Source organism: Biomphalaria glabrata, chromosome 6 (assembly GCF_947242115.1).
Source record: "Biomphalaria glabrata chromosome 6, xgBioGlab47.1, whole genome shotgun sequence".
Lineage (NCBI taxonomy): Eukaryota > Metazoa > Mollusca > Gastropoda > Planorbidae > Biomphalaria > Biomphalaria glabrata.
In genome coordinates, this window is record NC_074716.1 from 17,727,916 (window position 1) to 17,746,369 (window position 18,454).

Consider the following 18,454-nt stretch of genomic DNA (forward strand, 5'->3'; position numbering starts at 1 on the left):
GTTAACACAGACAGTGTAAATAGACTACACTCTACTCAAATAAAAAATATGCCAACCCCCTCCCTCTTTTTTTCTGAGCCTCGCTCTCTGTCACCCCAAAAGTTAAGTGGGGTAACTCTAGTCCGACTTGCAGAAATTAAAGAGTTATCTTTCCATGACTTTATAGTGGTGTAACGCATGGTTGGGCCATGAAGAGAATTATATATTTAGACAATTGTTTATAGATCTTTTCTCCTTGTGTTTTTCTTGTACAAATAATAGTAAATAGGATCCAGATCTATTCATGTGTAGTGCTCAACAGACTCTCATGGATAGGTGATGGTGAAAAGAAGTAAATTGCTAGCCAAATAATTGACATTTTTACACTTGAAACAAAACAATTGTTGGGGGGAGGGGATTTATTTACATACAAACTTGATTCATTCTCAATTAGGCCTATTTCTCTTTCTTAGCGATTTACTGCCGTATAGTTTAGACCCAATTACAGATCACAGACCTATACAAAATAAATATATGCTGTCTAGGTATTGATCTAGACTAATAATAGAGTTGGAATTTTGAATCTACAATAAATACAAAAAATGAAATGGGGTTTATAATTATTGGCTTCCAATTTGGATCTATTAATAGGAATTAGATTTGCTAGATTAATGGCCACTTTCAGTTTATAAGTGACAATTTATCACATACCTAGAAATACAGGATAGATATGTGCACAGCACCTACCTAAATAAATTCTCATAATTTTCTTTCATAATTTCAATGTGTGTCAAAATTATACCTCAGACATATATATCTGCACTAGCAGCAATACAGCTTATTGGATAGATGGACTTTTTATGAATTAATAGGGAAAAAAAAAAAGATACACAACATGGAAGTTACATAAAAAGATTTTAATAATTAGACAACATACCACTCGTGACTCTTACAACTGCACTGCATTAGATTCAATTAAAAATATTTACAAGAACATTGCTGATGATTGTGAAAAAGAATTCCATAAAAAGCCATACATTGACATAATGTGAAACTTTTCCACAGACCAGAATTCCTAGGGACACATTTTCACTACAAACATCATTCATTACAAACACAAACATTGGGAAAAGATTTTTTTTGAAAATATTCTCTCATTTTTTCTTCCTTAGTGTGGCTTTAGTAACTTTCCTGAGGGAATCTTGCTTCAGTTTCTCTTTGTAAACTTCTGACATGATCTGTTCCTCTTCTTCTTCTGGAACTTTACTTCTATAGTGCAACATCAGGTCATACTTCTCCCATGGTTTCAAATGCTAAACAAAGCAAATGTAATAAGGTTAAAACAAATACATAGATAACAAAATCCATAAATTTTGATACTACAGTGAGATGCATCACTAGACTGCTGGGATTAATCCAGAATTTTTTTAAATGTCTGCAATTAATGAAGCATAAACAAAGTGCTTACATAATGTTTACATACGTTGATGACTTTAAAAAGTTTCTTTTAGCTGGATGTAATATAAACGACAAAGACAAAAGTACTCTGAAAAACAAGCTAAATGTTTGTATAACAAAGTTGTTACCCACACAAAGTGTAATCAGCGGATTAGATCAGCAATAAGTTTCTACTTTTTTTTTTTTTTTGCGTTTTTGTTTATGTAAGAACTAAGAAGTGATAGTGAGAATGATGATATTCACATATTTGTGATGTTAGTGGGAGCAGTGAAAATAATGATCATCACTGCGACTGTACAGCAGAACAATCTTTTTTTAATGTTAATTGTTATTGCGACATATTAATAAAAAAAAAATTTTTTTTTCAAAACAAATATAAACATATCTACTAATATGACAGCTATTGTTCAAACTATAAGCTTATTTCACACAACAAACCAACATTTTCTGTGGTAAATAAAATTTCACATAGTAATTGGTCAGGGCCAATTTTAGAATAGACTTGAGGAAATCAATATATAAATATTATCAATAAATAGTATAATCCAAATTATAGAGTTTTATGGTTTTCAAGGTGACCCGACAAAATAGTGCAAATTTTCCTAACAAAATAGTGCATACTTATATATGATGTGTATAAAAATACTGATTTTAGTAAGTGAAGGTCCTGGGCAGCATTTCTTAAAGTCTCTATTTTATTCAATATTATTAGATCTAAAAGTATACCATATTTACAGAGAAAGAGAGTATTTAAAAACATTATCTCATTCTCCTTTTTCAAAAATGTTTAAAATGCGCAACTTGCTAAAAAAAAATGATTTTGAAATGTGGTGACTCCTTTCAAGTGTTAGGTATATGATGTGTGTTAGACGTGTGTTATAGTATTATTACAAATCTTGTTCATCTGCGACATCTCTCTTTGATCAAACAATGAGGTCTCTTGACCCAAACTTAGGTTAGGTGTGTTAGGATTAGTTAAGGTGGCGATCATATTTCTTATACTGCCAAATGTTTGTTTCATCTCAGGCTGTGACAGGCCAATTCAATCATTAATTTTGCTATTTTCTGTCCATCTATGTCTAACACCATCACATAGATATCAAAGTTCAGGAGTGTCAATTTGGATTGTAGGCCTGAAGCAACTTCCCTTCTCTTCCAAGCACATGGAAGACAAGAATATAAACCACACCCCTTCCTCTCGTTATGGTACATTCTTTTCCAAGACAAAAATTAGCCAGCAGTTGTTTTTCCTTAAACGTAGTGTAAATCTGACAAGTATGGAAGTATCTTTGCGTGTTTTGAAATGCACTATTGGAATTTTAATAAATGATATATTTTGAAATTATTCATTTTAATGTTTACATATTTTTATTTTAAGATATCCAAAGTATTTCCTGCAAAATGACTGACAAATAATGATAACATAAAAAAAATATTCTTTTCTATATTCATATTTTACTATACCTAAAGTATTTTTTGCAAAACGATCGAAAAATATTTTGTCCGCGCTATTTTGTTTGTCCTTTTATTCGGCGCTAAAACAAAATGAAATTTTACCATTTCAATGCCACGAATCATTCTAGGTGTCAGCTCCAGAGGCTCAATGCCTTTCAAATTTTGTCTCTCCCATTTTTGTTCCCAAGGTGGGGGATTCAGCTTCACCTACAAAAAAACAGTATGTTTGAAAAATGAACATTACAATTTGAAAAAAATATTTTAGTTTTGCACATAAGAAAAAGCCATTCGTCATGGCATCATAAACTGTTGGGAAAATCAAATTCAATTAAAAGCTGTAAATTCAATTTGATTTATCTCCCTATTTAAGATAATTGGTTTACAAAAACACAGAATTCTATATCATTGAATAGGGCATAAAGCCAAGTAGATGTAAATTATAAAACAAAAAAATTCATCAGGTTTTTTTAAACTAGGCGGGAACAAGTATGAGACTGAAATGGTGAAAATCTACAATATATGCAAAAATACCCCTAATCATGAGATCTCTTAAACGGTCATATGTATCCGCTTCAAATTTTGTACACAGGTTTCTTTTACCTCCTAAGTGCTCATTGAGAACGGTTTTTGACAGATTCGCAATCTGACGATTGCAATTCACTCTATCAAGAAATAAATAAATAAAAATAAGTCACAAATTCCCTATTTTTAAAGCAATTTTGTTCTTTCCCCCCTAGTCTACTTATTTTTAATAAGCCTTATGTCATTTCCACTTCCTTTTAGACGCGGTCTAAATAAAACCAATCCTAATAGCATTAACAAGAAAAGGAAATAGAGAGCGGGCCATAAAATTTCACTGTGACAGATACACTAATTCATGGGGTAAAAAAGTCTGTTAGGTTGATGGTTCAAATGTGACCTGTGTATTACAATTAACAAAAACAATAGAAGGGGATGTTATGGTCATGATTATCAATATAAGGGCGTAGTCTGTGTGAACTGCTCGTATTAAATAGTTAATGGTCCAAATAACTGAAATTTAAAAGTAATTAATGAGTCAAATCCTAATAACCAGGAAAAGGTTTCTGTCAGGGTCACCAAGTGAATTAAATCTAGAATACAAAAGAATAGGAAAGCTGTTAAGAATGTGGAAGAAATGAATGGGGAAAGAAGAACAAGTCACAGGCAAGTCATTAAAGCATAGTGAATATTTCCAGCTACATAATACTCTGCAAAGAAAAAAGACAATGTAGATATTCAATTCACAGCAGCAAATTTATTTTCATCTTTAGCTGTTTTTGTTTTTTAAATTAGTTTAAGATCTGTTGTTTGAATGCTCAGTTATGAACAAGTAAATGTAGAGATACCTTTAAAGTGTTGACTGGTATTTCGGCATCACGAGGCAATAGAACAGGCTCCATATCAAAGCTGAATGTGCTATATTCAAGAGGACAATTCCTCAAGTAGTAGAGTTGTTCATCCAGACGTTTCTCTAACTTTAGAACCTCTATAGAGTGTACAGTTGGGTTGTACATTTGATACATCACTTCCACACCTGTAAGCAGTTTACTGTAATTCAGTCATGGGCAAAACAATACCTTATTTATAAAGACTGACCACCCATGTCCCATATTTATGAGTTGTACAGAAACAAAATATATATCTGCAGATCTCAATGAATGAGAGTTCAAATGAAATAATTTAGTCTTCTAGCGCAAGTTGAGTGACTCCAGTGACTCCGTCTTTCTGTGAAACTAGTTTTAAAGGGTAATGAGGGGAGGGGTCAGTTGATCCTATTATATTTTAACTCTTTCTCTCCTAATCAGCATTATTATCAATTCGATCCCATGGTTTTAGTCAAATCGACGATATTAAAGTAAATTCTTTAAAAGTTGTTTAATTCATTTTCTTTCCCCCCAAAATGCTTTTAATTGCTTGCAATTTAATCCTGAATACTTTCCCTTTGTAAAACAAATCGGATTATTTCCTTTTCATGTGTTTTCAGTTTTAATTGTAGTGACATCGGATAATGAGTTCAAGACAATCCTTTTATGTGTGACATCGGATAATGAGTTCAAGACAATCCTTTTATGTGTTCTAACGTGTTGCAAATATTTTAAAAATTTAAAATATGGATAAATATCATTAAAAAATAATGTTAATTAATTTGGATCATAAAATATTTCCTAGGTCTAGTCTAGACCTAAAGCTAGTTGACTATTCCACAGTTTTCTTTTTGTCAGATAAGAGCCACATTGATAATTAGTTCAAGCTTTCCTTTTATGTGTATATTTAAAAAGGACTTTAATTCTATTAATTCTATACCAAAAATAACTGATTCTGATAAAAATACAAAAAACTTAAAGTTTTAATCAGAACAGGATAATGAACTACGAAAGGGCAAAATGAATAATTCTGCCATAGCATGGAAAATTATTACAGAGAGAAAAAGCTAAAGACAGTGAGAAACGACAAGAAGAGGTTGAAACTTCTCAGCCATTGGTTGCTAATCACATTTTGTCCAACCATTTAGCTTCAGTGAGGACCCTTGAAACACACTGCAATCAAAACATTTGTAATAGTGTGATTAAAAATTGTCATTGAAATTCAAAGCATTCATTAACTTACCTAAACCATCAACAACATTCCTTAGTACAAAATAAGCTTTCAATCCAATGCCACCTCTGTCAATGCAGATACCAACAAATCTGTTTCTTTTATTTGGAGCATAAGGATCAGAGATGGACACAGCCATGATACTGCCTGGTGATGAAATCAATAATTATTTATTATTATTATTTGTTTGCAACAATAATAACCTAAATTTGTCTGATAATTTGGACCAATTAAAAATTGCACGATAAGTTTAATGTGTACTTGTATCAAATTTGTACTGTAAATAAGAAACAGAAAATGTATTAATTAACTAAGTAAAAAGTCTAAGTCAATAGTCAAATGAATTTTGAGAAATGCCTTTCCTACCCTACAATTATCTGATTTAGAAACCTATAATCTTACAAAGGGGAAGTGTTATAAAAAAAATTATCACACATTCTTATGTCAGCATACAGACATCCATGTTATAACTAATACTTGGGGTACCCAAATCTAACATTTGGCTAGAAACCCACTTGAACAACTACTCACAAAAGCTGTACACAGTATTAAATATCTCTAATTAACAATTACCAGCAGAACACATTTGTCAGCTATTGCAAATCTAACAAAAATTAGCTTAAATAATACAGCAAAAATATATAATTCAAAACAAAACTAATTGATGAAGATATTGACGTGATACTCCTAAATCATATTAGGTTGTAACATTACTGAGTCCATACATAACTTCTATTAATATAATCCATGATGTGCAGACCTTTTGGTAACCATGTTTAAACCTAAATTTACATACTGTTACGAATCTCACTATCCAGGCTCTCTGCAAACTGCACCATACACCACCAACTTAAAGAACTTGACAACTCAGGGCTCCAAAATAACGTAAAGTTTTAATGTCCATAAATAACAGCCAATACTGTACAATTGGCAGCACGTACACTGTGCAAATATCTCTCCTGTTAATAGCCGTACCGCCGTATTAACTCTTGCACTGGCCTCTCCGTCTCGTTCCGGGCTTGCACTGGGTTCAGGACTGACTTCACACACTAGGCTCGTTGTGTCGGACTCGATCACAGACCAAGATCAAGACGCCGTTCGTCTCAACTGTACTTGATAGTACTCCGCACTGAACCGTCGTAATGCTCCGTACAGAACCACACCGTTGAACTGTGCTGTAGTCGACCGTGTTCTGAACTCCTGTTGTGAACCCGCTTTCTGAACCGACTTGACTGCGACACCGTCACTCTTTATATAGGGTCCCTACTGGCCTTCTAGAACCGGACAGAACGCCGCTCGACGTTTCTAGGTGGTCAGATGACTACAACTCTCGTGACGCTACTGAGCTCTGTTCACGACGTCGATCCTTCCCGAACCATCCTGTTGACACACGACTCGGCTGACCGTCGTAACTCGTCACGGTTGACCGCTCGTCTAGCGCTGGCCTGGGGCGATTTGCGTCGGCTGACTACACTCACACCACTACCCCCATCTGTGCCACCACCAGGTTTATAACACTGCCCCCTCCTTAGATCTGTCCGTCCCGGACAGAATCAAGCTCATGACATTGGCTGTAAAGTTTCATCGCTGCAGGCGGAGGTCGATCAGTGGCAGTTGGCTTGCCTCTTGAGCTTGATGGAGCCATCCATGTTGCAGTCAGCAATGGTCGCTTCCTTCTTCTTCTCCAATTGGCCTTCACCTGGTTGCATGGACGTCATGCTTTCATCGCCACCCACGTTGAATTCAGAAAACGTTTCCTTCTTCTCCTCCAGTTAGCCTTCATCTGGTTGCATCGATGTCGTTGTCGCATCGTCATCCATGTTGCACTCAACAAAAGTAGCCTTCTTCTTCTTCTCCGCCAGTTGGTCTTCATGTGGCTGCAGTTATTTCTTGGTTGAATCACCATGCAAGTTGGACTACGCAAACGCCGCCTTCTTCTTTTCCTCCAGTTGATCGTCCCCTTGTTGCAGTGACGTTTTGGTTGCATCACTCTCTTGTCTGTCGGCACTGAGGACAGCCTCTTGACACATGGAGAGGTATAGGATGTAATGGCAGGGATTACCAAGATTGTTGACCAAAGAGGTGGCTTCATAGGGCTTTGCGAAGAAGGACTGGGATGGGCTTCAAATTCACAGGACAGGGAATTGTGGGACAGGTCATCATCTTCAGCCTTGTCTGGAGGGCATGCTTGTGGGGCAGGTTGGTAACACTCCTCGTGCAAAGGTCCCTCGTCTTCGGCTTCAGGCTCCATTCGGCTTTCTTCACCAACATCAGGACCTCTCTCTCTCGTCTCAGTATCGGGCCAATCGCCTGTTGGTTTCAGACCCGGTCGATGACTTTCATCATGCGAATGTCCATCAACTTCAACGTCAAGCTTCCTTGGATTCTCTTCACCACCATCAGGACTTTCATCTTCAGTCTTGGCAGCTGGACCAACGTCTGTTAGGTCCGGACCTGGCTGGTATCTCTCGACTTGCATATGTCTCTCAACGGCTTCGTCAGGTTTCAATGGGTTCTCATGATCACCACCAGGGCTTCTCTCGCTGAGCTTAGCATCTGGACGAACGTCTGTATGGTCCAAGCCTCCCTGGTAGCTTTCATCATGTAAACGTCCCTCAGCAACAGGCTTGTAGGCAGAATCAGCGTTCTCTTGATCTGTTTTGCTGTTTGAGGTGCTCATATCAGGTAAAGCTTCAGCACAAGATTCGTTCGAATTATGGGCAGCTTCCATTGTCTCTTCATCTGTCTCTTTCGGCTCTACAGGTCTGTACTCCCTGTTTTCAGATTGACAGGAAGCACCACATTCATCAGCATTGTCGTTGTCACTGCATATTTCTTCAAAGCTTTGTTCATTGTTTAACGATGGCGCAGCTCCTTTATCTTTCATGTCTCCTTGGTCGTACGGGGTTTCTTCCAACACGTCCATCGTCTTCACCACGGGGCTCGTGATTTCCTTCACCGAAATATGCATCTTTTCAAGCTTGGTACAGGTCTCTTCGTTGGACTTCATCCATGTCGTATTCATAGCCCGCAACTCTTCCTTCCAGTCATCTAGCTGTTTGTGCAAGAGCTCTCCTAAAGTTGGTTTAATTTCAAACAGATATGTGTCCGGATCTTCCCCTTCTTCCACAATGTCTTCTCGGAGGCGTGCTTGTAATGTTTCCTTCTTTCCGCCATTCTTCAGCCCTCGTTCACGCAGTTCTCGCCTCAGTTCTATAAATTCAAGTTCGTACAGCAGTTTCAGACGAGCCATAGTAGATCCGATCCAATCCGATTCCGATCCGATCCCACTTCTGACACCAGTGTTACGAATCTCACTATCCAGGCTCTCTGCAAACTGCACCATACACCACCAACTTAAAGAACTTGACAACTCAGGGCTCCAAAATAACGTAAAGTTTTAATGTCCATAAATAACAGCCAATACTGTACAATTGGCAGCACGTACACTGTGCAAATATCTCTCCTGTTAATAGCCGTACCGCCGTATTAACTCTTGCACTGGCCTCTCCGTCTCGTTCCGGGCTTGCACTGGGTTCAACAGTTCAGGACTGACTTCACACACTAGGCTCGTTGTGTCGGACTCGATCACAGACCAAGATCAAGACGCCGTTCGTCTCAACTGTACTTGATAGTACTCCGCACTGAACCGTCGTAATGCTCCGTACAGAACCACACCGTTGAACTGTGCTGTAGTCGACCGTGTTCTGAACTCCTGTTGTGAACCCGCTTTCTGAACCGACTTGACTGCGACACCGTCACTCTTTATATAGGGTCCCTACTGGCCTTCTAGAACCGGACAGAACGCCGCTCGACGTTTCTAGGTGGTCAGATGACTACAACTCTCGTGACCCTACTGAGCTCTGTTCACGACGTCGATCCTTCCCGAACCATCCTGTTGACACACGACTCGGCTGACCGTCGTAACTCGTCACGGTTGACCGCTCGTCTAGCGCTGGCCTGGGGCGATTTGCGTCGGCTGACTACACTCACACCACTACCCCCATCTGTGCCACCACCAGGTTTATAACAATACTTTAGCTAAATGAATAAAGTGAATATTTATTTTAATAAGAAAGGCTGCTAAAATATTGAAAGTGAATAAAGGACTTAAAAATGTAAAATAGTAGAAAACAAAACAGCTACAGATTTTAATGTACAATGTGTATTTACCAACATAAAACTCTGGAATAGTGATATTGGTTCGCCTTCTAAACATATCACAACGTTCAAGTTTCTCCAAAACTCTGTCTCTGTCTTCAAAGTTGGGTCTTGGCATGAACTCAGGCATAACAAACCTGAAAAAAACAAACAAACAACAAATGAGCCAAACAGGCCATCATTGTACAAACAGGTGCAAAGTGACAAAGCTTATTTATATCAAACAAATAATAATAATGTACAGAAAAAAATAAATAAGAGATCATTTTGTTCTTGAAATATTATCATTCTGAAACTCTTTTTTTTTTTAATATAGTCCAATAATTATGCTTAATAATTTATTTAGAATTTAATGCTAGCAAAATTATTAATTCCTAATCTGGGTTCAGCTTATCAAAATATTTAATTTAAACAAATAGTATTTTACATTTTATTGCTATATTGCAAAGAGTCACCATAATGATAACAAATGGATTAAACATTTTAAAGTATACCTTATTTAATATGTTATTACTCTTCAAGTTAAACAAATGAGAATATTTTGATATGCTTATATCAGATAAGACAGATATTTTGTACAATTAATACCACCTCAACATCCCTAATAATAGGCAGCATTTACAGACCACCAAATTCTAGTTTAGAATACATGCAGGAACTATGTAATCAGATTACTACACTTAAAGAGACAAATAAAAATGCAGTTTTTTGGATTATGGGTGATTTCAACCTACCTGATATAAATTGGAAAACACTAACCATAGATAAACACCAAAACCTTAAGGACATAAATGAGCTTTTCATAGAAACTTTACACAACCCAAGTTTAGATCAAATCATTAAAAAGCCAACTAGATTAAACAACACATTAGATCTCTTCTTAACCAACAGACCTGGATTAGTAGTTGATTATGATATTATCCCTGGTCTATCAGACCATGAGATCATAAAAATACACAGTCAGATAAAAGCAGTAGCCAATACAAAACCCAAAAGAAAAATATTACTCTGGAATAAATGTAACCTAACACAACTACACCAAGCTGCATTAAACTTTCAACAAACATTCTTATTAGAAAAAGACATTAACCAACCAGTCGATGACCTCTGGAATTTCATTAAAAACCATCTTAAAAGCATTATAGAAAATCATATACCAACTAAATACACATCAAACAAAATAAATAAATGCTGGTTTAATAATAGACTAAAGAAGCTTTGTAAACAGAAGGAAAACCTATATAGAAAATTTAAAGAAACTAATGCAGAAAGAGTTTACAAAAAGTATATAAAAATTAAACACTTAACCCAAAAAGTAAGCAGACAGCTGCAGAGTGAATACATAAACAATGTAATATCTAAAGATAACAACAAAAACCTATGGTCATACATTAAGTCTAAGAAAATGGAAACAACAGGCGTAGCGCCATTAAAAGATGAACATAACATAATACATAATGATAATGAAACTAAAGCAAACATCCTAAACAAATACTTTGCATCAGCATTCTCAGCCCCAGGAGACAAAGACATATTACTGAATTTGAACCAAGTAGACAACATAGAAGATATAGTAGTACAAGAAAATGGAATTCAAAAACTATTAGCCAACACCAAACCAAATAAAGCTTCTGGACCTGATGGTATTCCAGCTAGATTACTCAAAGAACTAAGTAATGAGCTAGCCCCAGTGTTCAAAATACTCTTTCAGGCTTCACTTAACCAGGGCAGAGTACCAAAGGACTGGAAAGAAGCTAATGTCACCCCCCTATTTAAAAAAGGAGAAAAATCTGACCCAGGAAACTACAGACCAGTATCACTTACCAGCATCACATGTAAAATCCTAGAACACATAATATGTAGCAACATCATAAACCACTTAGACAAACATAATGTCCTCACACCATACCAACATGGCTTTAGGAAATATAGATCATGTGAAACACAACTAATAGGACTAATTGATGATTTCTCAAAAGGTTTAGATAATAGTGAACAAATAGATGCTATCTTACTAGATTTTTCTAAGGCTTTTGACAAAGTTCACCACCATAGTTTGCTTAAAAAATTAAAATGTTTCGGCATTAATGGTCCACTGCATCAGTGGATTAAAGACTTTCTGATAGGGAGAGAACAAACTGTAATAATAAATGGCTCTAAATCAACACCGATAACAGTAAACTCAGGTGTACAGTCTTGGGTCCACTACTATTTTTAATTTACATAAATGATTTAACAAATTGCATTACTTCAGGAATAAAAGTCAGATAATTTGCAGACGATTGCATAATATATAGAACAATAAAAACAACACAAGACACAGATATTTTACAAAGAGAATTAGATGAATTACAGAAATGGGAATCAAATTGGAGCATGTCTTTCCACCCAGAAAAATGTCAGTTGTTAAGAGTAACAAAAAAACTAAAACAAATTAATTCCACTTATCTTATTCATGGCAAACCAGTAACACAGACTAAAAACGCAAAATACCTAGGTGTTATAATAAATGAAAAACTATCATGGAATCCACATATTGATGAAACTACAAAAAAATCAAACAAAGCATTAGGATTTATTAAAAGAAATTTCTATAAATCAAATAAGAACATAAAACTAAAATGTTATTTAACCTTGGTTAGGCCAATAATAGAATATGCATCCTCTGTTTGGGACCCCTCAACTCAAGAAAACATTAAGAAACTAGAACAGACACAAAATAGAGCAGTGCGATTCATAACAAACGAATATTCACATTTGACTGAGTAACACCTTTAGTAAAATCACTAAATTTAGAAAGCCTTCAGGACAGAAGGCTCAAAAGTAAAGTAGCAATCATACATAAAACACTGAACCATAATCTTCAAATACAAAAACAAAATTTAATAAAATACTCTGAAAGACACAAAGATAAAGGCACATTCCTCGTCCCATATGCTAGGACAAATTTGTACAAATACTCCTTCTTCCCTAGTGCTATTAGAGCATGGAATGGGTTGCCTGAGCTAGCCAGGAAAACCAGTGACTTGGCAGAATTTAAGTCATTGGTTAATATGCATGACTAAATGCATGACGCGTAGGACGTAATCATCTTCTTTTTTGAAGTAACGTCTGTATTATATAAGATAAGATAAGATGTTATTACTCTTCAAGTTAAACAACTGAGAATATTTTGATATGCTTATATCAGATAAGACAGAGCAAATATTCACAAAACTTGGACTGTAGTAAAGCAACCCTTCCAAACCACAAACCTGTAATCTCTTGGTGCTTTCACCTCTGTCTCTGTCTGTAGCACCTCTGTTCCTTTTTGTAATGGAGAACGTCTGTGTTTGTCGACTAGATCATGATGGAGAAAATTTTGTTTTGGTCTAAGAGCTAGAGTAACCTCAGCACTAGTGCGGTTGTAGTTGGGGTTGTGAGCCCTGTGGGTTGACTTGTGGGCTACATTCAGTTTGGCTGAAGACAAAACAGTATCAAGTATTCAAACTTAATTAACAACAATATTATACTAGACCTGCATATTTTTAAGATATTTGCTTTACACATAAGTACCATAAGTAGTCATAGGCCATACAACTAGGTTGTACTCAGTTCTGATCAAGTATGTGAGTTGGTTTAGTTTCACGGGTACGCTATTCTGCCTCAACGTGGCACTTGGGTGGAAACGATTACTTGAGGAAGTAATTAGGCTAAATGAATAGCAAAACAAAACTCCTGTGGGAGTGTCCAAGGGAATGCGAGAGCTTTCCTATTGCACGGTGCGGAGTTGAAAGAGAGCTTCCACGTTCCTGTCGATAATCCATGTGCCGTTCCTCAAGGGACCGTTACAATAATGGTGAGTCCTGCACGGTTAGCTTGGTACAACATAGGAAAATGGCGGGGGTTCCCGGTGTACTCGGCCTTCGGCCATGCATTCTAGTCCATGAGCCCTGAGTGCCAAATACATCGGAAATAGCAATGCTTTATATAGGCATTGACTTGGACCTCTTCCAGACAGAACGGTTGGTTCAAACAGGCTTACAAGCCTAGAGCTCGAAGAGGCTCGGCTCAGCTCTTTTGACTATCAAACGGTTTAGTTTCTGTGTTGTTGTTTTTTACCAAAGTAGTAAGGATAAGATACATAACCACATTTTCAATGACAAATTATAATTTACTCCTTAAAGTGAAAATAAAATTAGAAAGTAATTAAAAATCTTGTAATTTAATCTCACTTAAAGGCAATGAGTATTTTTGTTTGTTTGACTTGTGTATATCTCAAAAAATAGGTTTCAAAGAATCTGATTTCAGTATTAATATGTGTCAGAGCTGCTGCTTCCAAAAGTGTGCTACATTTCTTATAAAATAAGTATTGATATCACTGATATCAGATATATATGATATGTGCATATACATGTATTTAAACACATTATCTTTTAAATTTTGATGACAATTCGTGTAATTTTGAGGTATATTTTTACATAAAATACACCAAAAAGAAAACTTATTATTTTGCAGCAGATTCTGTAAAATACAATGTCCATAAAACATGGTTAAACATGAGGCTAGGTAAAACATGATCATAATTTTTATATTTTGACACTACTGTGACATTACCATGATAGTTATTTAGATTATTTAATTCTAGATCTCTATTATTTTATTTTTTTATTTTATTTTATTTATATAATTTTAGTCATTGGCTAACAAGGTAAGTCATTGGTTAACATGCCTGACTAGATGCATGACACGTAGAACGTAATCATCTTCTTTTTTGAAGTAACGTCTGTATTATATAAAAAACGATAAGATTAATCAATTTTATTATGCTCAGCATTTGTAAAGATATCATAATAATCCTTGTTAAAAGTAAAAGGATTGAATCCGATAAATTTTGACTTTGATGATGATGGAGAACATTTGTGTCTGTGACAATCTACAAAAAAAAACAACACAGAAATTTTACATTGAAAAAAGTAGATCTAATATAGATAGACCTAGATCTAATTTTTTTTTTTTTTTACTGATACTCATTACAGTGATAGTAAACGTGTCTGGCTATATTTCTACCAATTTTTACAATGAACTATTGCCAATATCGATTACAAAATTGAAAAAAAAAAAAAAAAAAATAACCATATGGAGATTTTCAGTCTTTCAGATATTTGTCAACAAATGAAAGTCATGTTTAATTAGAAAATGTACAGTTAAGTCAAAGGTAAGAATGATTTTGCATTTACTATCACTTTTAAGCAAGCTCATTATTTTTTTTATTGTATTTAGGCCTAGACTTATGCTTAAAGTTTATTTTGTTATTTTTTTATGCATTTTATCCTCCAAAATAAAAAAAAAACTTACCCCAACCTGCTGTTATCAGTTAAAAATGATGCCAAATTAGGCATTTTTTCAAAATGGCTAAGTGGAAAAAATTATTACTACCATAACAATCTTTAACTATAATATTAAAATCAATATTTTCATTATAAAGTAGTGTTAAAAATCTTTTTTTTCTATCCTTAGATATAGAAAATACAAAAGGAAATTAGCTTATTGAGGCAAGTTTGGGCTCATTTTGATGATGTTAAATTAATTCACCCCATGATGCATCGATCTGCTGCACCAGACATAAGCAATGCTCGTTGATGATATCAAGTATAAATGATTTATGCATTGTTTAAAGGCATATCTTTGATCAACCTAGTGGAGATAATTCTATCAATGATATAAATATTATAATGCTGAGGAAGTTTCTACCAAACAGCATTCTCAAAAAGATGATCGAAGTCGATTTAGAAACGATTGGATTAGCTGTGAATGAATGATAGCTGCATGTGTGATGAAGCAATGAAATTAAAAAGCATATTTTATATATATATATATAATGATGTATACTTGTTCCAAATTTCAAGAGTATGGCTATAGAGTTATGAAGAGATGAATTGAAGACAAAAATACAGTATTAACACTACTTTATAATGAAAATATTGATTTTCCAATGATTCTGACCCAATTTCTTTCCATTTAGCTGTCTTTTTATGTAAGAAAAACAAATTTCTAATTTGTTAGGTTGTTGTTTTTTTCCTATGTTACCCGGTTGACTTTACCTCTTCCTAGTCCTAGGGTTAAGACTATATTTTTTGATTGGCTAAGTCTAATTATATTTGTTAATTTGTTCGTTTGTTGTTTTTTTATAGAGAATAAATGGGCAAATGTTTGGAGAGAGCTTGGTACATTGAATGAACTTATGAAGTTAATTAAATGCTTAGATCTAGACCTACTAGATCTAGATTTACACTAATTTAACTCACAGTTGATACCAATTGAGCCATTCTTAATAAATATAGCCTGCTTGACTATATTTCTGATGGTCATGGACGCTGCCATCTTGTCCTTGAATTTAAAAAAGAGGAGCTCCTCATAATCACGGTTTTAAGGAAACAATGTCTATTATTTTCTGACGATAAATAATGGACAAATCAGGTCTATATTATTTCATAATTAAACAATCTGATCTGTTTATTTTGTTGTCTGCCAGGCATTAGATCTAGATCTATCACTCAGGAATTTGTTGTTTTTGTTACCATGGCGAAGAAAAAAATGGGGGGAGGGAGGGAGGCTAGATTTATAAAATTTGAAGTTATCCACTTTAGCAGAATAAAAAGTGCATTATATTGATATAGATTATAGACCTGCTCCTATTTAGTATGCGCATCGACCATCTCTTGGGCCAATTGTTAAACTTTATTTGTTTGTTTTTTCTAAGGGTGTTAATAAATACTGATAAGTTGGGGCATACAGGTTTTTTTTTTTTGTTTTTTTTTGAGTTACGTCTGTATTTTATAAGATAAAAATTCAAAAAGCCTATTCTTTAGATGCATTGTATAATATATGGTATCTTAATAAGATTTAAGAGTTTAGTTACGTTAAAGTTCTATTTGATGTCTTATATTGTTTAAAATTATATTTTCTAGATCATTTTACAATTTAAAATTGTACGTATAGCAATATATAAAAATTAATGACTTAAATTATTTATTAAATAAGAACTAAAGCGATGTCGTCATCTATGGCCTAAAATAGGAGCTCTCTGGTTTACATTCTGTCATTAAGGGAAGAAAAAGTGGATCCGTGTATAGAGTATGTCCTATATTATTAATTTTCTTAACAGTCTCGTTAGTGGAGAATCATCTAGCCACAGCGCTAACAGTGACGTCAAAGGACACGCCTACACTGATCCGTTTTCATTTGTTACATTTTGCCTTCTTGTCATTGTGACTATTTGTTATCTCCGACAATTACTTTGATTTCACCTAAGTTTAAACTGAACATAGAGTTGAATTTGTTCAACAAACATTTTGTATTCGATATGCTGCTCTGTGAGGGGTGTACGACTGTTGGAACTATTTCGCCAGGTAATGGCGGATTGACACGGTGACAACAGCCGGCCTCGTAGTGCTGAGGTCACAGGTGTGACAATCTAGCGACACATCAAATACCGACATTATCTTCTATCTTTGGACCCTAAAAAGACGACGCCATTATAACAGTAAGTAAGACTTGTTTATATATTTCTTTCGTGTATCTTGGAAGAATAAATAGCGAATGTTTTGTAATATAACGGTATTTTGCATGCTAGATTATGTTATATGGATTACTTCATGGAATCGCCCTAACCGTGACAGAGCTGTGTGATCGATTTGTTTTGTTGTTACTATTTATCCCCCTTTGACTGTTAGCTTTACATTTACTATATATGTAGACACTAGATTGTGCCCCTTTGTTACACTGGCTCTACCAATGTATAGCTAGGTTTTATAGGCTACTAGGCTTCTTCAGAGACGAATTAAAATCATAATTTAGTTATGTGTCATTGACATTGAGTTAAGTTAATGCTTACACATTACATATAGATTAATAAACTATATTTTTTATCCAAAAAAACAAACAAACATGCTAGGCGCGGTTACATTGAACAGGGTGGCAACTCTCGTGAGTCATATCAATCTACAAATGATTGATAGTATATTAATGTTTGCCCTTTTTTATTTTACCAAGCCCCCAAACTAGTTTGGTGAGTGATGTGTTCAAAGCCATTAACACATAAATCTATAGTCTCAGGCTAAGGTCTACTTGGAGTTTATCTGTCAACTTGACACACTTGAGAATGAGATAAGGACATTCTGGCACATGTGTATTTAGCAAGAAATAGAAAAAGTATCATTGATTAACAAACAGGTTAATTAAGATTTAGAAAGCCTTCCATGGTTACTACTCATTAATTATAATAATAATCTTTATTATCAATAAGGAAATTTGTCTTACAATTTGTGCATTACACCACACAAAACATTATATTTATAATAATAAAAACCAAAATATATATTCACACCAGACTCACTCATAATTTACATGCGAAAAGTTTATATCAGATAGTTTCTAGTTACATATCCAGAATGACTTATAGAGGTTGATGACTGCTGCAGAGGTGATTGTATTGATTCTTCTTACAGTAGACATTTCTTGTCTATCCATTGGGTTCCTATTTAGATTTCTTATGGGATAACTTGCAGGTTTCTTTTTATTTAAAAAAAAAATATCTGAAGCATTTTTTAATGGCATTAGTACATCCACATTATTAGAATAGAAACACCATATTCAAAGTTTTAACAGGTGAGAAAATCTTTAGATTCTTATGAAGTTTATAGGCCTAGTGTTCCTAAAAGATATTCACAGAAAACTGTAACCTATAAATAGTCTACCTTCCCTTGCTACAGCTATCTCAATAATCAGGAAGTGGATAAAGTCA

The 18,454-nt window shown here is 34.7% G+C and overlaps 2 protein-coding genes across 3 annotated transcripts in view; one reads left to right on the forward strand and one right to left on the reverse strand.

Annotated features, from left to right (window-relative positions):
- Nucleotides 1-877: 877 nt before the first annotated feature.
- LOC106058705 (39S ribosomal protein L19, mitochondrial-like) lies at nucleotides 878-16,110 on the reverse strand. The gene is made up of 7 exons (XM_013216191.2): nucleotides 15,957-16,110; nucleotides 12,924-13,128; nucleotides 9,682-9,806; nucleotides 5,521-5,655; nucleotides 4,260-4,447; nucleotides 2,995-3,099; nucleotides 878-1,292 (listed from the first exon to the last, which is right to left on the reverse strand). The coding sequence occupies exons 1-7, from the start codon at nucleotides 16,030-16,032 to the stop codon at nucleotides 1,134-1,136; spliced, it is 993 nt and encodes a 330-aa protein (XP_013071645.2). The 5' UTR covers nucleotides 16,033-16,110; the 3' UTR covers nucleotides 878-1,133.
- A 760-nt stretch (nucleotides 16,111-16,870) lies between these two features.
- LOC106058702 (unconventional myosin-VI-like) overlaps nucleotides 16,871-18,454 on the forward strand; it is a 53,207-nt gene continuing 51,623 nt past the window's right edge. Inside the window, exon 1 of one of the 2 annotated variants that reach the window (XM_013216184.2) lies at nucleotides 16,871-17,198. The gene's annotated coding sequence lies outside the window, so the exon portion shown is untranslated. The remainder of the gene's footprint in view (nucleotides 17,199-18,454) is intronic. The other variant, XM_013216183.2, reaches the window with a different exon arrangement.